We start from the raw sequence: 26,774 nt of genomic DNA on the forward strand, positions 1-26,774 counted from the left end.
CACTTCTGAGTACACTTCAGAAGTAGGAAGCATCTGGGACCTTATCCAATTTCCATTGACACTAATGGAAAGGTTCTTGTTGACTTCACTGGCTATTGGGTAGGGATGCACCAAGAATGATAATAAAAGATGCAAACATCACTGTAATAATCTTCAAGTGTCTAGTCTCCCTGGCTTTCTTCCAACATGTCACCCTCAAAGTATGTCCGCAGTCTGCCCATTTTGCATTTCTTACCCTCATGTTTGGGAGTCCTTTCTCTGTCTGTTTTCTTCTCTGAGAGATTGCACAAATGAATATTCAACAATGTGGATAGACAAGTGCTCCAAGTTCAGGGGCTTTTCCTGTTAAGTGTCTGAACCATCTCTGTGTGCAAGGAGATGTAGTACAGTCTGCACCCTCTATTCTGCAGCACGTAGATTCAAGTTAGGATTGTACAAGCTTATGTTTTTCCTTCGAGAAGCTCTCTGTACATCTCTTGGAGAACTCTAGTTACTGTTAGATAGCTGCCTTTTCAAACTGCCTGCCAAGGTCCAGCCTCCCTTGTTGTGCCTACAGAGCAAGTTTCAAGCACAAAACTGACAGGCTGAACTGCATTTGACCTGATTTGCAGTCCTTATGCTATAGATGGATACAGTTTTAAAATCCCATTTCAGAAAGCACTTGCAATTGGTAGGCTTAAATCAAAGAGAATATAGTCTCTGCAAAGTCATTGTTAAATTCTTTATTCCATGTAAGAATGTGTTTGCTCTATTGCCTCTTCTGCAACAGCTTTTCAGGGCTCTTTATATGAACTTTTCAACTTTGAATTCTCATTTCAAGTGAGGTTTTCAAAAGTAATGCCATCTGGATTCAGGACACTGATCACCAGGACATATGCTATACATAAAGCAGGTAATTAATCAGGTAAACACTTCTGTGTTCTGGTTTCAGAACAGACTTGGATCTTCTTGTGATGGCCACTATTACCAGTACAAATAACTTACATCTGAGCAACAGAAAATTGTATTTCTTGCAGATTGTCATCCTTTTAGTAATTCCTCCACCTGGTAAACACATTAGAGGGTTCCTTTCTGTTTTATTTAAAAGCTTTCTTTTTATGAATAGGGATTATGGGTCCTGACCAAACTCTTTGCCCTGCATTTCACCTTACTCTGGCAGAATAATGAATTATCATGAGATTTTTCAAAGTGCAGTTTGCACTTTTAGTGGATGGCAAATTGCTAAAAAACAGCTGCTTATCAAGATTTAATATCTCATCTCTGGATTGATGGTGGTTATTGGAGCCAAAAGAAAAAGAGACAGAGAGCAATGAACAGCCCAAGGGACCAGGAGAGAACAAAGGGAAATTAAATGATGGAGACTAATGAATGTTCAAGAAAGAAGGAAAAAAGTGTGAGAAAAAGACAGATGAGATTTATGAGGCAAAAAAACAGAGGAGAATAGCGAAGAGTAAGAACAAATAGGGCTTTACCAAATAATAGGAACTGGTAAATACAGTACAACAGTATGGATTGCATGAGAACAAGTCAGGTGAAGTGAGTAAATGGGGCAGTAGGGGTAGAACCACAATAGTGAGGAAGAGTACTCTGACCACGAATGTTAAGGGTACTTAAACATAAACTGACAATAATCAAGCACTAACTTGCCTAGCGAACACTAAAAATCTTTGTGGTTCTTTATGAATTATGTAAATGAGAGATGAAAGCATACGTGCAGATGAGGATGTAACTGTTCTTAAAGAGTAACGTGATGTGTCCTGCTTCGAGCAGCGACTCAAACCACCAAGGATGCAATGACTGTCAGCACAGGTTTGTGGTACATTATGGTTAAGCTTTAGAAGTCAGAGCTGCACTAACAAGTGTTCAGTAGTTGGAAAACTAAGTTAGAACAAGAGTAAACCCAAGGAGAGGAAGATCGGTTAAAGAACATAGTTTTAATGGCTCATATGGCCTGAAATTCACAGTGCTTACTTGGTCCACTCTCACAATGCTCATTGCCAAAGTGTAAATACTGAGCAGTATTCTCAGGAGGTTGCAGCAAGATGTGTATTAAATTATATATTTTAGAGGAAATTTGAAGAAATCAACCCACTTGATGAAGAGAGGGTAGCAGTTTCAATTACAATTACCCTGCATTTCCTATAGGCTGTATATGATCAATTAATATTCAGCAAGTAGTACACAGGTATTTTTTGGTCTGACACTCTGAGAGCAAATATTTCATTGTATATTTCAACCTGCCAAAGCAAGTGCTAGGACTTGCTTTTCTAGGAGAAAGATGAAGAGGTTTAGCAGGTAGGCAGCACACTGGTGACTGAAGTGCAGTAGAAGATGCCGATGAAATTTAAGACCTACTTTGGAAAGGCAAGCATCCATAGGGAGCATTAGGAAGAGAGGAGAGGTTTGGAAATTAGATCTGAATGGGTCCAAGGAACAAAGCCTTGTCAGGCAAGGCAGGGTAATACGTTAATTCTAGGATAATTTAAATCTCCATTTCTTGGGTGTACTGTGTTGTCTGAACCCATTAACGCCTATAAGGCAGGATGGTTCTTCAAGTGTGTTAGATTTCTGAAGGTAACACTGATGTAAACAAACAAGAAAATGATTAATTTATACTGCCAGAAATAAAAGTGGTTGTAATGAAATGGGAAGGAAATGGAAAATTTATTCAGGAGTCTTTTTTACTTAGTGTTAACATTGCTGTCCAGACTCAAACCACTTCTAAGACTGTTCATGACACATGAAATAACAGATAATTCTGTTCCACTGGTTTGAAAAGGTCACAACTGTAACAGTAACACAGGAAAACCAGCCCAAACCCTGAAGTGCATAAATGGCAACCAAACATTGCTAAGATCCGGCACAGTGTTAATTCTACCACAAGGATTAGGAATACAGGGGGAGTAGTTTATCTAGGTTTTTTTTTAAAAGTAGTTACGTTTTCCAGGACACCAAAATATGATGTTAACAAAATCTTTTGTTCATTTGACTTAAAGTTTGCAACTGAAGTACCAGACAACTCTATCTTGTCTTCTGATTAAGAAGCGAAGCTTCAGCCCAGAGCAGCATGTAATTTAGTCTAGTTATATTTCATTAACACACAATGTTCAAAATCAAGAAGAGGTTCCATCTCCCAGCACTTTGTCTGGGGACTCTACTGCATGGCTTTGAACAGCAAATCCCAGCTTATTCCACTTGGCCCAATGAGTACCTTTGTAATTAGATATCTCAAAGGGTTTCTGAAGAGGGAGAAATCTCTAAGGACCTGGTTGTTTCAGCTCTCCTGCAAGCATGTAGTAGACCTATTGGCTTCAGTGTGATTACTATTGTGAGAAAAAGTGGCCAAGTTTGAGTGTCAAGGATGATTCTTCCTGGGGAAGAAGCAACAGTCTAAAACCCATTTGCTGCAGATGATAGTTTGATTTATAGGACATCATTATTATATATGTGAACACAATTATCTTTTTCATAACTAGTAATTATTAAGAGATGCAAATATTAAAAAATACAGACATGTTACCCATAATGACTGTCTGCAGCTATATTCTAATCTCTACTAAATTGTATCCCAGCAGCTTATTCCTCGTATAAGAACAGTGTCCCTGTGTGAGGCCAGTAATCCTGTCTCTAGCAGTGGCCAATAATGAAGGTTTAGAGAAAAGTTTAACACAGCAACTATATAAGACATCTCCCTGAAGTAGTCTTCCAGCATCCAAACACTTGTGACTTATCTCTTTTTACTTTTTCTTGCCATTTGTTTTAATGGATTAAGTCAAGTCTCTCATCTTGGCATAAACAGTATCACTTAAGGCAGTGGAAAACTTGAGCAAAAATAAATTTGGAGTCAATGAAGTTCCTCTGACATTCTGTTAAGCATTGAGATACATTTACCCATTAGCCAGAATTCCTCGAGATACTAGGCATATGAAATTTATGTTCTAGGTGATTTACTCGATTTTGCAGAGGAATGAAGAAGACCTATAATTTCAGATTAGTTATTTGCGAGATTTCACAGACCTAGGAATATTCTCCTTTAAGGGGACAGAGATGTAATATTTAAAAGATTCTATAGATGGCAGTATTGGAGAAGAATTGCCAGTGGCTAAAACACAGTTTTCATCACAATATTTCTATAAATTTTAAATTATTCAGCAGTTTTCTTTAGCGGGATTAGTTTGTGCCACATACTTTCATAAAATCTATTAAAATAATTTTTCTTGACTTCAAGGCATCATAATGGAATACTACTGCCCGTTTCACAAAGAAATAAGTTAATAAATAGATTTCTTCAACTATATATTAGTCTCTGAATTCCAGAGCTACAAATACTGCCTGTTAACATACAGGTCTTGAAGAAATGAAAGCAAATGTAAAGTGCTTTTCATTGTTCTATCCTCAATTTATTGAGATACTTGTCAAGCAATAAAGCCATTGCCTTGATGAACAAATGGCAAACAACTTCCTTTGGCCATATTTGTCAGCTGAAGTCAACTTTCTAGATATTATTCTGATGTCAGATTCCATTATTCTGATACAAAAATACAGCAAATTTTTGAAAATACCTGATAAACTGACAGAAAAGAAGAAGAAGTTACGACAGTTCTGTAACTATTTAATCCATCTTCATAGTCATGATGAATGAATAACAAATTGAAGAAACTGACTTTGGGAATAATTCTTACTATGAAGATCTTTTTCCTTCTACATAGTCTAGAACGTTACTTGACATATTTTGACTGCTATTGTAAGACAAATTAATTCACAGTATGATTCAGCTCAAGACTTTTACATGGCAACACACCTGACGTACAAACACTCAAGCACACATACACGCATGCATATGTTGGCTTTATCTGACAATGCAGTTAGACTTGCTCGCTTCATGCACAAACTATTTCATAGTTATTATTTGGAAACTTGTGTTTCTATGTTTAACCATTTAAAGGACAACTGCAGGCACTTATTTGCTTGTTGTTTTGAGTCACAGTGACTATTGTGTTCTCTCAGTCATTTAAGCAACACTGGTCCCATCCAGCTTTCTGTTTCCACTATCATTTTTTGACAACATGAGAAAATCTTTAAATAGTAGCTATAGCAGTCATATCCTATAAGGACAAAAGGTGCTGTTAAAGTTTTACCTAAAAAGCAATCTAAGCTTTCAGATTTATCATAACAGTCCAGTAAACTTAATATTCATGGTAGGAACAAGAAAACGTGCATTTGTAATATTTATCTGCATAATCTAAAATGTCAAGTAGAATAAAGTGAGTTGCCTACTTAAATACATGCCATGGATTAATCGTATGTAAAGTCAAGTGGAAGTCATGCATGACAAAATGAAGGAATTGATATGCAGCACAACAGGAATGCCCTCCACACCAGGTCAGCCGTGAGTGACATGATGTTCCAATAAAAATTCAATCATGCACTTACCATTCCCTCCAGTTACCCAACTGAATAGAACAAGATACAGCCAGCTAACTAGCACTAAGCAGGACAGCTCTGGAATTATTTTCAGGGTTCCTCTGTGAGCATGAATGATTTGCTGAAAATATGCTAGTCCCCTTACTTTGTGAAGGTGTTCAGAGTTAGAAACTGTGCCAAGGGTAGGAACTGTTTCTAAAAGCAAGGCACCTAGACTCAAGTGTCTACATGTGAGTTCAATATATAAGTTCCCATTGTGGTTAATGAATGCCTAGTCCATAGAGTCAGTGAAGATATTTAGCTCACAAGAAGCTTTTCTAAACATAGATGCTTAGTGCTGAGATGCCCTGGCATTCAAATTTGTATCCAAAAGCATCCAGACAGGGTTCACAGATATGACACAGGACCTGTTGGACGCCTGTGCCTTTCTGGAATGGCACATGAAGGTAAGGCAGTAGAGGCTGTGAAAAAATAACAGTCGGTACCTACGTTTAGGAAATTGAATGGAGCCTTGGAGGAGGCTACTTCAGGATAAGGTAACCAGTCTCTCTCTACATGTGTTGACTGTGTTGCATAGCAATGCGATTCAGTTGCCTGAAAATAGGACCTGGCTACATGCTGCCATCTATTCCTCACAGCTGCCAGCTGCGGCAGGTCCTGTGTTTGCTGTTCTGGCAGCCAGGGCCGTGCGGATGGCCTGGGTATGCTAAAGCAGCTCAGTGGCAAGTGACAAACATGTTTAAGCAACTGAATCCTGTCTTACATCATAGTTGACCATAATGGGTATTTTCATGCCCATAAATAATATGTGTAGACAGCTAAATGTAAGTGTCTTAATGCCAAAATTAAGCCCTCCAATTTTATAGCAATCTATTTCCCTGACTTAATTACTCTCATAAACCCTATGCAGAATACCAGCTTGCTTATACTCCATCCTCCTCAAAGCACACTTGCACTGTTGTCAGACTAAATCCAGTCCAAGATAAGAGGAAGTGAAGATCTCAGTTGGAAACTAGATTAACAAAGTTTTAGAGACTTAATTCTTTACCAGTCGCTTTATCAGGCTGCACTGAGATACTCACAGTCCCACTCAGTGCCCTAGTCTTTAGACAACTGAAGGCCTCCAGTGCAGAAATGGTCCCAGTGAGGGAATCTCAGACTGGGTGTTTCTTCTTGCAGGTTTCGTCTTGAAAGCATCTTCAAAGCATTTCAGTACCTAGAACAAGCTTACTACCAAAGCCAGGCATGGATTAAACATTTGTAGATTTTGTTTGTATCACATTTTCCTAATTGCCTAGTGATTACGCATTCACTTTCACTGTCACGATGCAAATACTTGAATCCATACCTGTCATACCCTCGAAGAATAGAATAACCACTGAGCAACTGGGTATGTAAGGTTTTCTTTTGTTCCTCTGTCATCTTATATCTTCTAGGAAATTTTTGTTTACTGAAATATTCATTGGACAGAAAAACTATAAAATATCCGTATCCTGGCTATAATATCCATATCTGCAGAGGCAAGAAAATCAGGTTCAAATTTCTGATCCATTTGATTTCCTAGTACTGAGGTTTCATAGATGCTCCCACTACAATTTGCTGGCTCATATGGCTTATTCTTAGGCACTCATCTCTTAATGTGTGTCATACTGAAAGACTGAGGTCTACTGTTTTGACTTTGGCTAGTAATAGCTATTTTAGGTTTCGGAAAACCAGAGATCTCTTTAGGGATTTAGCCATATGCTCCTAGATGTTACTTCTTAGCTAATTAGATCTCTGATTAGCTAACAGTAGAGATTACGACTCCACTGCAAGAAAACCAAACAGAACTGTAGAATTCACTTAGAAAATTGCAATCTTTCTTTCCAGTATTGCTCAGAATAATGATGTCTCAGTCTCTCCTCTTCAGGGACAGCAAGGATTACTAATGGCTGCAGGTTTGGCACAATTACAGCTTTCATGAGTACATCGTTCTAACCATTATATTCAAGTTGTGTTAATAATCGCTGCTTCTGTTAACGTGCTCTACTTGTTACTGCACTAAAAATGGAAGCTAAACTATACTTTTTTTTTGCTATACATGAATTAGTTTATAAGTTATGAAAAGTTAGCTCTTCGAAGATTAAATAAAAAGTGATAATTCAACAGAAAAATACATTTCCTTTTAGATAAGGTGAAATTAATTTTTTTTTTCAGTTTTTCCAAATATTTACACAGAGAAAAGAAAAAAAATGCCCACACAACATCGGTAATCTTTGAGCTACAGCCTTAAGCAAATTCCATCTTAAGATGCAGCTTTCCATACAGACGTATTTGTCATTGTTTTCCGAAATTAAAAAAAAGCAACTGGTGGAGCTGCTCGCTCGCTCTCCGTGAGGGACTGAAACCACCAACACTTTCCACCCGTGGAGTTTAAAGCTCTCGGGCGGGTGTTTATCGCCGATGAACTGTCCGAGTTGGGCCGTAAGTGCCAGGGCCCCGCGCGCATCCTCCCGCGGCTTCCCGGGGGCTTCCCTGCTGGCTCCCGGCGCCGGCCGAGCGACGGGGCCGCTGTCTGGTCTCCCCTCGGCTTTGCGGAGGAGCCCCGGCAGGAGCAGCATCCCCTCCGAGCCTCGACCCGGACCTGGGCTCGGACCCACCGACCGGCCGGCGGGCTCATCGCCGCCCCGAGGCGGTGGGGCTGCCTGGTGGTCCGGCCTCCGGGGCTGACCTGGCCGCTCGCCCCGGACCTGCCCTGCTCGCCTCGCGCCGGGCCATGTCGTATCCCCGGCTCCCGCTCCCCGACAGCAACCCTGGCTTCTGACAGCACCAAAACGGGACAAATACCGAGAGAAAATTGTGCCGTGCGGTCAGGGCGGTAGATAAGTGACAGTGTCCTACAAAAAACCTTGTTTGATGTATTTAGAGGATTGGAGAGAAGAAAAGCAAACTGATGCAGCTGTTAGCATCACAGACCGACCCGTCCATCCAAACCCGTTTTTGCCAATTTGGCCATACGATTGCTATGAAGGACTGTCAGCGGTGTTGTCAAACTCGAGGCAAACAAAACTCGGTGCTCTCGGCATGGCGCTGAGCCACCCATCGCCTCGCAGAAGTTTGACCTTGTCACCGTCTTGTCCTTTTTGTGCTTGGCTACTGTGTCAAGGAGGTTTTGCTCCGTGACAGTTTCCAAGTGAGGTGAGGCTGCTACCAGGCTCCGGGACTTGGGAGGCTTGATCAGGCTCTACCAAGTGAAAAACGAGCCAAATAATAAGGCTTTGAGTATTTTGGCTTTTTCCATGTCCTTTGTAAGTAGGTCCCCACTCCTTTGAGGAGTGGCCTCACCTTTTCCTTAGCCTTCTTGTTGGAAGCCCTGCTTGTTTCCTTCACACCCCTTGCCAGTTTCAACCCCTGCTGAGTTTTGCCTCCTAACTCCATCCCTGTTCAACTCGGGCATTCCTGCTGGGTAGCCCATCCCTGCTTCCACAGCCTGTGTGCTTCCATCCTGCAGTTTGAGCTCAGTTTTTTCACGTTGACTGTTTTACTTTTCCATTGCGAGTTTCCTTGACGTGCTGACAGCAAAGTGGGCTTGCTGAAAGTTTTGAGGCAACAAGCTGCTTGAAGAAACTATCAAAATGTAATGTCAAAATGTAGACTGGGATGTGTACAAGCAGTTCCACTTCAGTGGTGGGAACTGAGCTGCAAGAATAACCTAGAAAGCTTTGTTCATAACAACAGTTGAATAGGATGTGAGCATTACAGGACTGATCAAGTGAGGATAGCAGAAGGAACCTGAAAGGTATTAATGCATGGTAGAGGGAAAGAAAAGCACACTTCAGCAATAGTACTTGCAGGAACTTTGTGTTCCCGTAGCTCTAACTGGTCAAAAGGGATTTAGAGTTTATCTTGGTATCATTTAGAAATGTATAGCTTCATCAGATACTACTAGTCAGCTTAGAAAAGTGAGTCATTAACCAGATAGATACAGAACAGAAATGTTTGCTTAAATGCCTGTTGTGCTTACAATGCACCACACAGTGCCAAGCGCCCTAGTGAGTAATGTAGTAGTTACACAGCACAAGTCCTACAAATTTAGCTTATGGGATTGGCAAAGGCATCCCTTCACCTCATTTGTTTTAGCAAAGAGTTTCCCTGGAGTAAGCATATGTAACACAGGAACTGTCTTCTGCAAGTTTAGCTGAGCTTCTTGTCTTGGGTGGAAAAAAAAAAAGTTTGTTGCCAAGAAAACAGCAGTAAAGTACCTCAGCGTTTGACGTGACGTGTTAGTTTTGCATATACCTGCCATAAAAGCGAATTGAAAAGCTTAAATTGTCTTACTCTTCACCTTAAAAGTTTGCCTACCTATAGATGCAATTTTGCAAAAATGAAATTTTATACCAATTATCTCTGTGCACTGCAGTAGAGTTAAAGCATTCTGTTCTGAGATATGGGTGCACATTTCCATGTACCTGTCAAGTCAGATTTTTTCCGTGCATATAATCAGTACTTACAGGATCTACAGATAATTTACAAGCAAATTAGAAGTCATTCTAGTACTTCCTGTAGTTAGTCCTGCTGCATTGTGGCAAAAGATGTTGCATTCTGACATTTGTTAAGATTTATTTACTGGGAATAAAACCACTTTTTTAGCAAAATGGGAATAAAATATTTGCATCTTGGAAGTTTCAGAATGAAGTATATTAAATAGAGTATTTTATTTTATATCTACAAATCAGGATAATACCTCCTTTCTAAAGCGTTGTGACATCTGCTGCTGAAGATGTGGGTGTTATTTTTTAATACTCTGTTTGCAATGTAAAGCCATGGATTTGATTCATTCTCTGAGTGATACTATAAAATCACCTTTTTTCATCCTTGTTCTCTGTCTGCTCCAAGGCTTTTTATCATAGCAATCTTCCTTTCATATACCTTCCAATGATAAGCAATGTAGCATTTCAGTCCTGCTGCAGCTGAACATTTTGCTTTCACGCTAGTCATTGTCCATGCTTCCTTCACAAGCAGTAAAGAATTCACTGCATTGACAAAGTGAAACTGAATCTGACATGAAGACTTTCAGATGCCTCATTGTACACTGCACCTGGTATGACCTTTTAAGCAGCAGTATGTTTTAATATAAGATTGACCGCTGTGGCACAGTGCTTCCATATGTAAGTCTCGCTGTGCAAAAATCTGCTAAGAGAAGACTGGCTTCCAAATGATGCATAAAGCAAAAATGTCTATATACAAAATGAATCATTATTTCTGATTGATTTTTAAATATGAAGACATTAGTATAGGGATTACACCTTTAACTACTAATGGAGAATGTTGCCTCTTACCTACCAAAAAAAATACAAGCACCTAAAAATCCATATGAAAATTATTAAGTATTATTTTGTCTTTTGTACCTGATAGTGTTTATAAGTTTTAGTGATATAAATAACATCACCTAATCTGTTTAGCAAGTTTTATTACTATTTATCTTCCAGAGTAATTGGTACTCTTTAAAACTGTTTTTATTTCTGTCAGCTCTGAAGTATAGATGCCAGGAACTTCACATTTCTGACATCATGTAATATGTTACTACAGACACTGCCTAGCCTTGATATCGTAACAGCTATTACGATGCTTAGGATGGGAGCGATTTCTTAATGTAATGTGTTTGCATGAGAATATATACATAGGTTGAATGACAGCTCATCAAAAGCCTGATTCTGATCATTCGAGCATTTCATAAATCCATTATAATTGATATTCCAGAGATTAAAACTTACTTTTAGACTTACTGAGAATTTGTGAGGATAAACCCATGCACCTTCCTCAGGAGTATTAACTGTAATCTAGTGGGGGGAGCGAACAGAAAGGCCAGCTGGATTGTTACGACCCGTTCAAGAGGCATCCTTGAGTCATTACGCTGATAAGAGGGGCGAGATCTGGGTCCTGTACAGCGGCGCATCTGTCCGCTGGACACGGCCCGCCAGGAACGCCTGGAATCCTATCCTGAGAGAGGTGGTGTGGCAAACAGAGACACGACAAAATCTTGCAGCACGTGACTGCGTACCAACCTAATAACGACGGCCCGTCTGCGACAGGCAATACAAGGGGCAACTGGATGGCAAGGGGATTCACAAGCAGACACCGTGCAGAAAACCGGAGTGCGGAAAGATAGCGTAAGGTCGCCTAGGAATGCACTACGAGGACATCTTGAAGGTATATTTGACTGACAGCAAGTTACGGTAAAACTCCAAAACTGGGAGCACCAAAATGAAGACAGATGTTCTCTCTTAGAAGAGAAACAGCATGGGTTCAGCAGGAAAATGGTGAAAAGTGAGGGCGGCAGCTCTTACAGTTCAGGCATTTAGTACTGCTCTTAACTAAGTAGTAAAAAGGGCTTATCGCACACAAGTCTAAATGTACCCTGCACATCTAAATAGCTTGACTTACTCCACTGAACCCACAAATACAGCAAGCAAACAACCACACAACAATTAATTAGCTAACTAACATAATTATATCTCAAATACGTAATGTCGTTATAGTGATAAAAACTGGAAACAGTTTCAGGCGACATAAACAGCATAGAAAAGTATAATCATTTATCAGTTGGCTGAAGGAAGTTTAACCAGCCCGATTTCTTAGGGGTATATGAACAATCAGGACTGAGAGAAGTGGTAGGACAGAATGATGAAGTTGTGTATAGCTCAAAAGTGTACACCGTATCTTCACTGTAATTGTGTGGAAGTGCTCCATTTCAGTATAAGATAGGACAATTTGAATTATCATGCATCTCAGTATGACTATCCTAAAAAGAAATTTCAGCAGCAATTAATGAACACATTCCACTTAAAATGTACATTCTTGTAACACACAAAGCAGTTCATTAAAATTCCTCCACTAAGGTTTTCATCTGTATCGTGAAAAAATAAATGTTTATTCTGACCCCTGCAAAAGTATTTTGCATTTGAGTTTTTAAACAATGTAAAATTTACACCTACGTTTATTTGAAAATGAACACTAACAAGATCGCATTCATTTTGCATTACAACTACGGGCTTGAGTGTTCATGAAAATAAGGCACACAGAAGACAAAATGGCAATGATTTGCTATTATCTACATTTTATTCTGTACCTAGGTTATTTTTAGTCTTTGGAAAGGGAAGAATTGGAAGTATTATGTATAGCATTTATGAACTATACAAAATAACTGTAGACAACTGGTGCCATAATGCAGTCCTCTCAAAATATCTTTCACAAGACATTTCTTCTTGTGTTTTTCAGCTATTTCCATTAGTGATCCGTCTTTCAGAAGTAATGAATCATCATGGATGTCATTTGCACCCTTTTATATCCGGCATAAGACCCATATCAAACTGCAGTTTCAGCCTCTATCTCCAGACGGTATCCTGTTTTACACTGCACAGCATTTGGGTACTCAGTCAGGTAAGGATATTCCAGCTTGCCAGTATCATACACCCAGGTACTTCTTTGAAAACGAAAGGCAGCACATTGAAGTGATTGAGGCATTCAGTCTCTGTAACTCATTGTCCATGGTGACTGGGTTTTGAACTGTGAATAATCAAGTTCATAAAAAAAAACATACGTAACAAAATTTTGGATTAGTCCAAAGCCAACTAGTATTTAATGAAGTGGTTCAGGAAACCATTTTCCCCTGAAAAGTAACTGTAGCCAGCTTTTAACAGACTTCTACTGATACTGCTCCCACAGGTTCAGTGCAGCTACAGTCGGAGGGTTTGGCCCAGGGTTTTAAAATGACCAAAAATGAAGCAGTATAAAAACTGATCAAGCAAGTTAAGTGAAAGTAAGTGAACAGACTATGAGAGAGCTAATGAGGTTCATCAGAAGTTTAACTTTTTATTATATAATGCTGAAAAGCTTGCTGGTGCAGCATGCAAAACGTACAAGTTCTGCATTTGCCAGATATGCAGAGTGAAAAACGAATCTAAATAAAACATTTCTAGTATTTATAAAAGTATTTTAAACTTTACTGAGTTAACATTCTTAAAACTTCATGGCGAGAAAACATAATTTGCCAACCAGTGTAAATACATTTTAAAATTTAGTCTTTAAGGTGTAAATTTTTTGTAATTACTTCATTAACATACTTCATCTTTATATTGCATTTACATGGTGTCTTGCACATTTTTAAACAGAAGCATTACATATCATTCATAACATGATCTTAGGGCAAATTTTCCACTTGTATTAAGTAGTACGTTATGCAAAAATGGGCCTTTGTATGACAAAAAAAGCACTTAACTATTTCTCGTGTATTTTTACATTCCTTTGTTCAAAGCCTAAAGCTTTGAGACATTTCAATAAACATACTCAGCCACACATGCATATAAACACACATATGCCCAATTTACCACCTTCTTATTCTGTACACAGATGTTTTAACAGGCTGCTATTCGCTAAGACTGATAATACATCATACACTGCTGGCACCTCCTGTTTGCCTTGTTCTCATTACAACCACATACGGAGAAGCAGTTTCAGAGAAAAATATATGGAACATCTGTAATACAAATACATTTATTTGCAAAGAACGAACTCTGTCTTCTACAATGAATCTTTTATAATTCTATCACTTACAGGCCAAATTCTGAGATTCTCAGTGAATAGTTCTGTATAAACTAAAGCATTACATGGGCCATGAAAAATAGAAGAGAAAAAAGGATCTCTCTCAAAAGAACAGTCAGAGGTCATGGAAGCAGCTAGCATATAAAGAAATTAAGTATCTCTTTGGAAGCATCAAAGAGAGTGCTAAGTCTGTTTAACCTGGGCCAGGAGTGGTTTAGCACGAGCATGCCCTCATTCTGTTGCCATTCATGAACGTTTAGTTTGCACAGGAAGGAATATTTTCCTTAAATCACTTTCTAGAATCGTATCAATTTCATTTAAAAATAATAACCATCTCCTATAGAGTAATTTAATTTCTTTACAAATTTCCTACATCCATTTTCACTGTCCTGGAGTTTTGAAAGATTTAGGAAAAGCTAATCGTCTGACTCTTTATATTTGCCTTCATATAATCCTCTCAAGTCCAGACAGAATTAGACTGATGAAAGACTCAGAAGTATTCTTAGCAGCCAGCAGATGTGAGAGAGCTTTCTGTTGGGGATTAATTTAGAAAGCACTTTATATAAAGCCTTTTCTTCTACACAGTTATGTAAGATTTAATAAATTGATTGCTGAAATCACAGGATTTTTTTTTCTAAAATTTCTTTTTAATTCCCACTAGGCAATGCTGGTTTTTTTAAAAGAAATGAGTTCTGACTATGCAGCTAATTTAGCAGTGATACTGAGTGGCACAGTTACACATTGGCTTGGCTTGTCACCTATGTAAATACTACACTGGGACTTTCCCTTCAGGGGCATGCCCCGCCAAATAATCCTCCCATCATGAAAAAGAAAAATCTTTAGTAGGTGAAGAAATAAACATGAGACTTCCGTTGAAACGTTCCCTTCTTGCTTTGATCTTTTCAAAGACCATTACATGCATTTCTAGAAAGGGTGGGTAGGTGGCTGGTCTCCTTACTCGAAAGCTGATATGCTGGTTCCAGCCTCCACTCCTCTAACAATCTGATTACTTCAGTACACACATCTAAACACCTGGCAAATTAGCATAAAATGGAAAACATCCTATGAATCTTTATCTGTTAGCAGAATTTCCTGTAATTCTGTCAGTCATCGGTTTTCTTGCTTTGTCAGCTGTTTCTGAATGTGTATCAGGACTTAAGTCTGGTAGTATTGATTTCTGCAGGCCCTAAGAAAATAATTTCCAAAGTTTGGCAAAATTTATGTGGCTAGCTATATTATTAATAAGCTGAACCCCCCCCCCAACAAGTGAGCTGTGTATGCGTATTTTAGTTTGGAAGCTCACAGATAGAATGACAAGGGGACTTTTTTCCCCCGTCTTTGTTTACTTGTTTTATGCCAAGGAGGTAAAAATGTGGGAGATGCAGGCAGCTGTATGCACTGCTTCTGAGTGAGGTCTCTGCAAATAACACAGCTTTCCTGTGGAGTTCAGCAGAGTGTCGGTAGAAGGCCAGCCCACTTTTTCTCAAGCGCAGTGTATCCTATTTCTACCAGCGTAAGTGTGGGAGCCTCATTGAATACATAGCCTTTAATTCAGGCTGGGTTTGCTGGATGCCCATCAACTGCTTGAACAACGTAGAATTCAGTCCATTTACATGGCGACTGCTCTATATGCTTGAAGGCCTTGGCACTCTGGGTAAAAGGCAGTCAGGAGCATTATTTTTTTGTTGAGTCATAGCATTACTGAAGCTTTGCATTTGTTCATGAAGGTGCAATATGCTGTAGACTGTCTGTGCTATTCCAGAGTTCAGGCCAGGGTGATAGAAAGGTTTGCTCCCTGATGAGATGAGAAAGAACAGTTACGCTGGGTGACTAAGAAGGAAGTCAGGTTAATAAACAGCATGGGATGACTCACACTAAATCTAATACTCAACATTTGCAACACCAGTGCTCTGTCTCTCTTTAACTGGATTATGTTACCTACTTGTCTGAAAAACCTCAAAACTTTAACTCCTGATATTTAAGGCATTTCAGTTTAAAGGCCTAAAGCATGAAAATAAGAGATAGCCGGTACAGGTGCGTGATGTCTGCATGGTTTTCTAAGACATTGTTTATGGTGAAAACTGAATCATGGAATGGGGCTAAAATCTTTTGGAAATACTCAGAATTTCTAGAATACCACAAGGGAGGAGTGGTATTTTCCTAATCAAAAACAAATTGAATATCCACCCACTTTTAGAACAGAAACTGAGAGTGGCTAAGTCTTCTCTCTTGGCAGTCATGTTTCCTTAGCTGACAGGAGCATTGTTTCTGCTTTGTTACTAGTTTGGGGATCATTTGTATGGACTAAATTAGCAGTGTAGGAAGCAGAACTGCCAGCAATCTGTGTGACAGAACAGACATCCCCATTGACCTGAAATCTGTTCCCCACGAAGTGTCATTGCTACCCGTTTGCCACTGGCAAGCAAACCAAAACTGAGGCTGGCAAATTGAAGTTGCTCAAGGAAGGTGGCTCCTTCTAGCTGCCAAAATATGCCAGGGTGACAGCGGTGACTAAAGGAAGCAGAAAAAGTTTCTTCACCAAGGAAAGCAGCATTTCTGAAAGGTGAGGCTGAATGGTCTAACCTACAGATAGATAGTCGCTCACCCTTTCTAGCTGCATGAGCATCACTCTGGCTGCGGGGTTGTTCTGGATCCGAGCTATGCCCTTCTGCTCTGGGATGGTGCTCCAAGTGGAAGCTGGAATCTACCTATTGCCACAGTGATTTCTTACATGGTTTGAGAGATTTACAGGCGTGGCTTGATACCTGTTCTCAGTCCTGCATTAGCTGTGAGATGCGGCTCCATACATGGAGTAGAATCATTTTGTAATAATCCATGAAAGCATCCCCATGGGTAGCTCCTGTAAGTGTGCATTAGTCATCACTAGGTAAAAGATCAAGTTGCCGCAGCTGCAGTGAGCCGCTATAACCTGTCGGCTGACTGATACCTAACTGTGCGCACGCACTCAGACCGTGGCAAAGACAGAGGCGAGGTTAACAGACCCCTAAAGACAAGGAAGGCAACAAAAGATAGCAATTAAGCTGAGAACAACTTCGACCACGCTGACATATTACAGGCTAGCAGTTAGCGGCAGAGGCTGCAGAAGGGTGGGAATAAGGCTCATCTCTTCTCTCGGTCCTTTGCTGCCTTGTTCTACCCGTTCATAGCCCTCCCTCTTCTGCTTTGCTTTTGCTTTCTTTCCTTGGCCCTGGGCCTTATTCTGGCTCCTGGAAATGCTCAGGAGACGTGCAGGACAGCTCCTGGTCAGCGCGGTCCCCTCTCATGTGGGCACGGCAGCGCGTCACCTTCCTGGGCCACAGAGTACAGCCATGCAGCTGCAGGCTGACTTGGCTATTTCAACCCCTACTAGACAAGAAAAGTTCCGCTCCTGGAAGAATACATGAAGGGTCACAGCGTAAGAGGACATGATTTGGGTCCCCGGAAAATCATACAGGATAGCAGGGTGAAAGGAAAACCGTGAAGAACAGGATGATAAAAAAAGGAAGAATGAAAGCAATGTGAACTGAGTTCAGCAAGGCAGGAAAAGGCAGTGAGCAATGATACGTCTGGAGCTACGGTGATACAGGATGCATCACACTGACCAGAGGCAATAATGCTGTTGGAGACACAGGAACTTTATTATGGTGGCTTAAAAGGGTCAACTTAGAGTGAAGTTGATGGAAACCAACTCTATGGTAAGAAGTTTCATTAACTGGGAATGATTCCTGTGAATGTTACTGCTTATGAGAATAGAAGGCTCAAATGTTCACTCTGTCACCAAGATGGTGCCAATTAGCCATAAAGGTTTCTGAAAAAGAAGGTGGAAGGATGGGGCGAGGAATGCTACCCGATATCACAATGCTAGAAACTGGCATTTTGGCCTTGAGCTAGAGGACGGGCAGGTGAGGTAAAAGCAGCAGAAGGCATAGACTGAGGCCAGCAAACACACGTCCAGAGATGCCATCTCAGGGCTCCAAAATGGCTGAAAGAACCAAGACTATAGATGTTCTGTAACCAGGAAACCACTGCCTAGAGCTCTTGAGAGACATACCCTGCTGAAGCTGCTGAAGCACTGCGCTCATCCAAGCCTCTGTCCCCAGCATAGCATGGAGGCTTCTGCTTAGTAACACAGGGTGAGTGACAGGACAAGCATCAGATGTCTTACGAGTCTTTGTAAAGGAATCCAGACCTTCGGTAGTCCAGGAGCTCATCGGTGAGTTTCAAGCCTTTAGAGAGAATTGCATCTCTGTATCACTGGGGACATGACAACGGCATCAAAAAGGTGAATGCCACTGACTAGTCCACTGCTTCCGAAGTTACTTAAAAGGATATTCTGGAAGCTCCTCTGGCCTTAAAAACTAGTGGGAAATCCTTCTTACTGGTAATTTGCAGTGAAGCGTAGGAATAAATTCAGGTACTCTTAACAGGTAATAAAGGCTTTGCCTTACGCATACACACAGAGCACAAGGGTAGACTTCGAGTCACTGTGGGGAAGAGACCCTGAAAGAGAAATGTTAAAAATACCATCCAGGACACCTTCCCTGCCCATGCTCTGTCAGCCTAAGATCCTCCGACATTGTATTCAGTCCTCCTAGGAAATGTGTCAGCATTAAGCAGATTTGGTAGCGAAGGCAGTAACTGCAGAGCTCTTTGCCCAACACAGCTGTGTAAATTTAACACTATTGCATTTGTTACGCATGGTAATGCTTCTGGCATGAAGAGGACATCTCAAAATAGAGTGCAGCATTTCTAGCATGCGTTTCCAACTGTACAAAGTTTTGACACATTACGATGTAGATGAATTGCCTGTGGTACCATAAAAACATGGCAACCTGATACTGCTTAAGCATGATCCCTTCTCAAGACGGGGATATACAGACACATCTGCATGTCTAGATAAAGGCTGAACATGGAAGAGCATTGTCACCATTTGGGAGAATTTAAAACTTGACTGTCTGACTGTAACCAACTTGCTTACAGACTTACATACTTAGAGTAGTAGCAAGCTGAAAACTTTTGTGATGCATTCAGATTTCATCATAAGAAGTCATATAAGCAGATATCATCATGGATAATCTAGCTCTCACAGTAGTAGTCAGATGTACTTTTAGGAGACTTCTCATTAACTCCCAGTTTTAGGAACTGACTGCTCAGGACATACATAAAGTTGACTTGGCTTCTGGGAATGCTGACATCTGATATGGGAGCAGGTGAGACTTGTGCACATCATGAAAACCTGAGAATTAAAGTGATGAAGAAAAATTGATACCTCTTTAGGAGTGCTGGCTTCTACAGTGGAATAGAGACGTCCACCCTGAGGTGAAGCAACTTTGACCTTCAGCCATCTGGTGAAAACCCTGAACTAGGGTTTGCAAGTAAAAGTGCTATTTTAACTCCAGAACAGTTCCTTCCTTAAGGCAACATCTGCTACAAAATCCCCTTCCCCTGAGAAGACAAGGAAATGATCTTTTAGCATTGGGGCTATAAAAAAAAAACAACCCTCTTTATTTTACTGAAACAGGGAAAATGAGAGGGGCAGGAAGGTGCATCAGAACAGAACTGAATGCTGTAACCATTGAAGATTTTGTTCAACATCCAGGGTCTTGACATGTTGCAGTTTCAAGCCACAGCTAAGCTACAATAGCCTGGATCTAAAGAAGATTCAACCTAATTGATAGAGATTACCTTACAGTTCCTTGCACACCATCCAACAGGTTGGGCAAAGACTTGTGTGCACAACAGAAGAACAACTGTGACTGCCTACCTCAGGAGTCTCTCTGCTTTTTTGGTGACACTACTGATGGGGACAAATAGTCCATATTAGACAAGATGCTAATCTGAAAAGCTGGAAGCGAAGTTGTGTGTCCTGTGTGTAGGCTGTATTTTCTAGAAAGTAGGGACCAGCTATGTTCTAGTCCTGGAAAAACTGAGGATGTCATCTCCTTCACGCTTAACAAAAGCAAACCTCCTCAGAAAGGTCTTTGGCCCCAGTTAGGGTCATATGGGACAGGTTTGGGTAATGCTCAAACTGAAACAGTGGAAACCACCTTGCTTCATGGTCTCCCATACTGAGACTGCCGAGAGGAGAAACTGAGTGGCAAGAATGCCATTTGTTTAAAATGGTGATGCAGTTCCTGCGATGGCATGGGCCTGCACAGGCTTCAGCTGTGCAACTCATTCCTCGGGGACAGGACGGATTGAGGTCCCTTGCTGAAAATGTCACTGCTTGCTGAAGTGAAGAGGAACAAAGACAAGCCCCCATAATTTGCCTTCACTTCGAGAGGCAGTTTCATGGACACTGAGCACACAGCACTTTACATTAAACTCCTAAAATGTTTTCAGCCAGTTGTCCCCTACTACCTATGGTTTGATAAACTTCATGGAGAAATACTGAGCTGAACCCTGGGATCAGTGTCCACATCATAAAATTTATCTCCACACTCTTCTGTTTTTGCCAAAGACTAAAATGGTAAGTCATCCGTGAAGAGAGGGTCTAACCAAGGGAGTAAGAAAGTGCCTTCAGAGCCTCGGGGAGAGTTGAAATTGGAAAGTTTAATTCTTTTGGTTCACAACTAGCAGAAAAGGAAGTTACTCCAGTTTGAAGAGAGGTCTCAAATTTGTGCTAGAACATAATCCAGAGTACTCAGCCATAACCTCTCATTACACTGTAGGTAGCAGATGCAGTAACACAGATTTGCTCTTGTAATAAGACTAAATAAGACTCCAAAACTGACTGCAAGTACCTTAGCAACGGACATCGTTAGGCTCGAGTCGGAAACACAATGACTAACTGCTGAAACCATGTCCACTTTTTCCTGGACATTGCTGAAGCACTATTCTCTAATGTCACCTCAGATCATTGTCAAATGTGCAAAGCTACCAGAAAACTTCCCTGCAGGCCAGGAAGTCTGGGAGAACTTCCAGCTTCTCCAGCTCTTGATTACAAGGCAGATGAGCAAGCAACCCTGGTCAGATGTTTTCCTTCTTCCTAGACTGCAAAGAATGAGCGCTCCTGTCCTTACGCAAATCTGCATGTCTGGGTAGGAGAGGGGACTGAAGGCTGCCAAGGAGGTAGTTCAGGAGCCTTTTCTGATGCTCCGTTCTTACCCTAGAATTGAGGTCCTGATGAAAGAAACAGACAAGCAGGTTACATACACTGCTCAAACAAACAAGCAGGATGAGTGCATTCCAACGATGCACTGAAAAATTTAGCAAGCTTCACTGAGCAAGAGAAACCACAAGTGAAGAGAATGATAGTCATTTCCTGCAAAAAACAGAAACAGACAAGGTATTCAAAAGAACACTAAACACAAGGAAGTAAAACAGATCAGCACAACTAGAACTAGCAAGCTAGAAGTGCTCTGCCATCGCTGGAATGGAGTTGAAAGAAGGAAGAGCTGCCTTCTCGTTCTTCCCACGGGTGTCTGGGGCAGGGAAGGTGAGGCACGAAGCATGTGCTCTACAGCCACTAATTCAACTGAACCATCTGCACCCTGCCTGAATGGGAACCTGAACAATTGCTGAAAAGAGAGGTGTAATTTTAGTAACTTTCACAAGCCCCTCCAGTAAATTAAGCCATTCATTTTTAACTTTAGTAAAGGCAATGTAATTCAAGGATTAGAAATACTCAAAAATTAAACCCCCCAAGAAAGCAAACTTCGTCATTCTACTAACAGGTCCACCCTTAAAAGTGCTGAATCTTTAAGGAAATTGTACTTTCCAAATTTAAAAGTATTTCTTCCTTAGTAAAATACTACATAAAACTTAAGTTTTATGGGTAACTACTAGGAGAGAAAGCTTACATGCAAATTTAACAAACATATTTATTAATTTAATTGATGAACTTACTTAAAAAAACCCAACACCCTTATGCCTCCTATTTCCAAAAGCAATAAAAAGAAGTTAAATTGCACAGGCAAACATCAAAAAGTTTGAAAATGTGACTTTCACTTGCAGGCTCTTCTGCTGTTCTCTTCTGCCTCCCTGCCACCCTTCCCTATTAGACTCTATCTCTGCCCTTACACACTTTCCTGCCAGCTCCCGGTTCCTAACCTTCCCCAGCTTTTCTTCTTCATGTTTGTAAGTAAGTGCAGTTCGAAGGGGCACTCTCTCTCCTTTTACACTGCCTGTAAGGCCAGACACACTGGTAGTACAAAAGGGAACTCCTTCCTAATACTTCCAGTCATGGAGGCCTCCAGAAGAACAAGTCAATAAAAAGCTCATGTATCTCTCTGTTCTCCAGCTGTCCGATTATTAAACGCAAACCACCCCCACTGCAAAAAGCAGCTTCAGGGAAAGCAGAGTATGTTTGGTGCAGACAAACCTTCAGTGCATTAAACTGACAAATCGATCAATTTATTGATTCAGCATATGGAAATTATTTAGAGTATTCTGGAATCTGTAACTTGGCCAAAACTTGATTCTTTTTCACGGGAACACCAACTCACATTCCCAGTATGCCAAAGTGATCCTGTTTCCTCCTACCTCACAGCTACCTAGTCCCTGCACCAAAGCAGAACTTTTCAGAAGGTTGGGCTTCTTACTTTGAAGCAAACAGGAGCTCAGTTTCCAATAACGAAAAAAAAAAAAAGCCACAAGAAGCTCTTGGGGAACATTTCCCTTTTTGTATGATTTTAATGTGATAATGGTACAAGGCTACTGAAAATAAGAAGTTACTGAATTGGGGAAGTGCAGGCATGAAAGCATGAGGATTATGAATATGCTGTTCTTCAGTGTGCCGCCTCTAAAAAGTAAAACTACTTTATACTGTGTTTTACAGGTGACTTTCTATGTATATCATTAGTAAACGGGTTTATACAGTTACGCTACAATCTCGGAGAAAAGACAGTCGTCCTACAGACCTCTCAGAAGGTCCACGCAAATGGAAATACATGGCATTCACTCAAAGCAGGAAGAGTTGGTAATGAAGGCTACCTGGACCTGGATGGTATCAATGTTACTCAAAAAGCGAGTCCTGGAATGAACGCGCTAGACACGCACACGGATTTTTTTGTTGGCGGGGTATCCTCCTTAAACCTTGTTCATTCAATGGCAGTAGAAAACGAACCCACAAGTTTCACCGGTTGTATACGAGAAATTGTTATAAACAACAGGGAACTGAAGCTTACCGTGATGGACCCTAAAGGTGGAGCCAACGTTGGTGACTGTGACGGAACAGCGTGTGGGTACACGGTGTGCAAAAATAATGGAACGTGTCAAGTTGAAAGATCAGGCTTTTCTTGTTCTTGCCCACCAGAGTGGGTAGGGAGCACATGTGAACAATCGATTCACTGTTCACAAAACAGGTGTGGGTTTCAAGCTCTCTGTATTCCCCAACCTACTTCGTTTTCCTATATCTGTGTATGCGCACTAGGCTGGTCAGGTAAGTACTGCGATAGCAAAATCAAATTTTTTATAGCAAAGTTCATTGGCAACTCCTACATCAAATACACAGATCCTTATTACGGAAAAAGAGACCTCCAGTATAGCCGCATTTCTTTAAATTTTACTACCAATCAAACTGAAGGCTTAATAGTATGGATGGGAAAAGGTGAAGATGAAGATAATGATTTCCTTGCCATTGGTCTTGCCAATGGAACGTTAAAAGTTGTGATTAACCTTGGAGAAAGAATCTCTGTTCCTCTAATTCATAGCAAATACTCCACCTGCTGTGATGAAAGATGGCACTTTGTTACCGTAGTTCAAAACCAAACTTGTATTAAGGTGTATCTTGATGAGGAGCTAATTCTTTTTGAAGATATTGATCCACACAGAAAATACACTGCTTTAAACTATGGTGGCATTTGTTACTTTGGTGGGTTTGAAATTGGCAGGAAAGTCAATATAGTCACGACAGGGCTTTTTCAGAAGGAATTCATTGGTAAAATTAAAGATGTTGTGCTCTTCCAAGATTCTAATAAGATTCAGCTAATGAAAGCAGAAGGGTATAATGTTTACAGTGGAAATTAATTTAAAAAACTGTTTAAGACTCTCTAAAGTGATAAATTTTGTTTTCCTCCTGTTTCTTGTGTTAGCTGGCAGTGTAAGACTCAGGAACCAACATAAGAAAGCACTTAATAAAATTGTCCCTAATTCCTTTTTTTTTTTAAATGTTGAGTATTAATAGCATATATAAAATGTGATCAGCTGTTTTACTCATAAAATTACTTACACATACCCTTTAGTATTTACTTTAAAATAATGGGAAAGTCTGCAGGTTTTTTTCCTTATTGTGCTGGAAATAGTTTTGTAGACAAATAGGTAGTAATCAGCTTATAAAGCCAGCCGTCACTCCAGTATTGTTTGTTGCCTCACGAGAACAGACAACTTACCTGTTTCTCCAAAACTCTTACATTTTATTAGAATGCAGAGTTTCTCACAATTTTGTAATATTACAGTCAAGCATAAGAACTGAAATTGAGGCAGGAAGAAAAGGTGTACTTGGGGCAAAAGGTTCATGTTTATTGTAATGAGAATTTTTATCGTAACATCTGTAATTAATTACTTGTGAAGTCCACAAAGACTCTATTCTAGGTAATGAAGTTGATCTCCCTCCCTTTTGAGCCTCTATCCATTGCATATGCATTTATGTAAAAGGGAAGAACTTAAGCCTTTCTTCACACTAAAATATTGAAGAATGACTTTAAGAGCAGAAAAGGTATATGTCCCTTAACTACTAAACAGATATAAAATATGCCTGCAGGTTTTCTCCAGCAGACGTCTTCCCTGTTCAACTACATAAAAACTTTTGGTCTTAACATTCACAACTGGAATGTAGGAATGTGGCAGTCTGCCTACAAATAACTACAAAGTCCAAGAACTGCTTCGCTTTAGCTATACATTTCTGGCTTATATGCCCCTAAATGAGATTTTGAAATTTTACTAGACAAAGGTTTTGGCCACAGTAAATTGAATTTCCATGACTCTATTTTTCATGAATTTATAATCTCAAAAGTAAATAGAGCTCTTCATATATAAAGGCAAAAATCCTATTCCTTCTGAAAAAGCTCAGTTATATTCTACTTTAGTGAGCAATAAAAACAAAATAAATCAAGTTCTGTTTTAATGTGCTTAAACAAATGATTTACGATGGTATCTACATTTCTCATTTGACTGCTGGCTTACTATATAAGCAAAATAATTACTTAAATAAAAATAATGGTGATTGATTCCTATCTTTTTTTTACTTTACTGTTGCTCAAAAGCACACAATAAACCATCACCTCCTTGCACAGAAATTCTCTGAATACAAGTCTTCAGTGGGTACCTAACAGAAACAAGTAACTATTTCTAATTTTTTTTTTTTTGTCTTTCCATAAAGCAGATGTGGAGCCGAGACAATAGGCACAGTAAGATGAGGTGACACACATTAGTTCCACCTAACTATAATTGGTGTGTAGCAATGAACGCACTGCCAAGTCACTTACAGATGACATGAAGGTAACTAAGGGGGGGGGGGGGGGTGATGGAATTACCCCGAGATGTTTTAATAAGCATCTGCAAACATCTTTGTGAGGGTCTTTCGATCCTCTTCCACTGCTCTGAGCCCTCAAGCGAAGAGCCTGATGCAACAGAGCTTCCTCCCCGCTTCCCAAGAGGCAGCTCCCGAAGCCTCCTTGGCATCAGGGCTGGCCCCAGCTGCTTCTCCTTCCAGTTTCTCCTAGGAGGGCCTTTTACGGCCACGCGATGCTGGGGAAGGGAGCGGATTTAGGGGTTATCCTGTTCTCTCTGGGGCTCCTGGTGTTCTGCCAGTCCCTCCCCAGCACACGCTGCTTTTTGTGGTCTGAGCAGTGATTCAGTGTAAAACAAGTCACAAGTAATCGGAGCACTTCCAGCTAACGGGAGCGGTGGAAGGAGAGTGACTGAAGGCAATGCAGAAGACAAAATTCTTTATTCCTGTAGCAGCGGGATTTATTCCCATTACACTAACTCAGCTTCTAGGACCGAATCCTGGAAACTGTCACTGCTTGTTAATTTAAACTCTTAAAGCTCTCCCTCAGGAGCTGTTTTACTGTGGCTCTCTTCAGGTTCTACATACACAAAGCAGGTAGTAAAGCACTTTTGGCAAACTTGGAAAATGTTTACATATTCTTTCCAAACAAATTATTGCTGATAGTTCTGGCAGAAAGCATTCCCATCCCTTCTGTACAGACAGTTGCAATTTTCATTGCTCCTGGTTTATTTTTAGAGCACAAATGGATGTGAATGTGAGATGGATCACCAGCAGACCGGGAATAGACTACTTTTGAACAGGTCAAAAGAAAATCTTCACAAGCAGAGCTGCCAACCTAAAACTTACCCCCAAAACCAGAACAATGCTCTGGTGCGCTTCTGTGTCTAAAGAACTCTGATGTAGATATTTAAACAAACAACGCAACACATGCATAATACTACCAGATCTATTCAATGGCACTACTGCTATACAGACCATGGAATTAATTTGGAAAAGACTAATCATGTCATGTTACCATGCTATGAAAGTTAAACTTTTAAGTACTGCTTCTAGTTACCAACAAACTGAGGATTTTTTCTTTATGAATATTCTCAACTATGAGTCTAAGAAACAAGACTTAATAAAAGTCTACCACCCCTTTTATTCAGTGCGAGATTTTTAATTTCGGCCAATTTGACCATGAAGCTACCTGCAAGGTATCCAGATGAAATTTTACCTTAAAATATATTCATAATTAAAACTAACAATTAGTGTGGTGTTAAACTGGAAAGACCCTTCTGGAAAGAAGAGGCTTTTCTACAGCAAAGTGCAAAATGCT

The 26,774-nt window shown here is 40.3% G+C and overlaps 1 protein-coding gene across 1 annotated transcript in view; it reads left to right on the top strand.

Annotated features, from left to right (window-relative positions):
- Positions 1-25,172, top strand: part of EYS (eyes shut homolog) — a 1,008,942-nt gene extending 983,770 nt beyond the window's left edge. The window contains exons 48-49 of the mRNA XM_052781811.1: positions 12,682-12,843; positions 22,784-25,172. Of these exons, the coding sequence (XP_052637771.1) occupies positions 12,682-12,843; positions 22,784-23,973 (1,352 nt within the window). The 3' untranslated portion in view covers positions 23,974-25,172. The remainder of the gene's footprint in view (positions 1-12,681; positions 12,844-22,783) is intronic.
- The last annotated feature ends 1,602 nt before the right edge of the window (positions 25,173-26,774 follow it).

Source organism: Harpia harpyja, chromosome 3, assembly GCF_026419915.1.
Source record: "Harpia harpyja isolate bHarHar1 chromosome 3, bHarHar1 primary haplotype, whole genome shotgun sequence".
NCBI lineage: Eukaryota > Metazoa > Chordata > Aves > Accipitriformes > Accipitridae > Harpia > Harpia harpyja.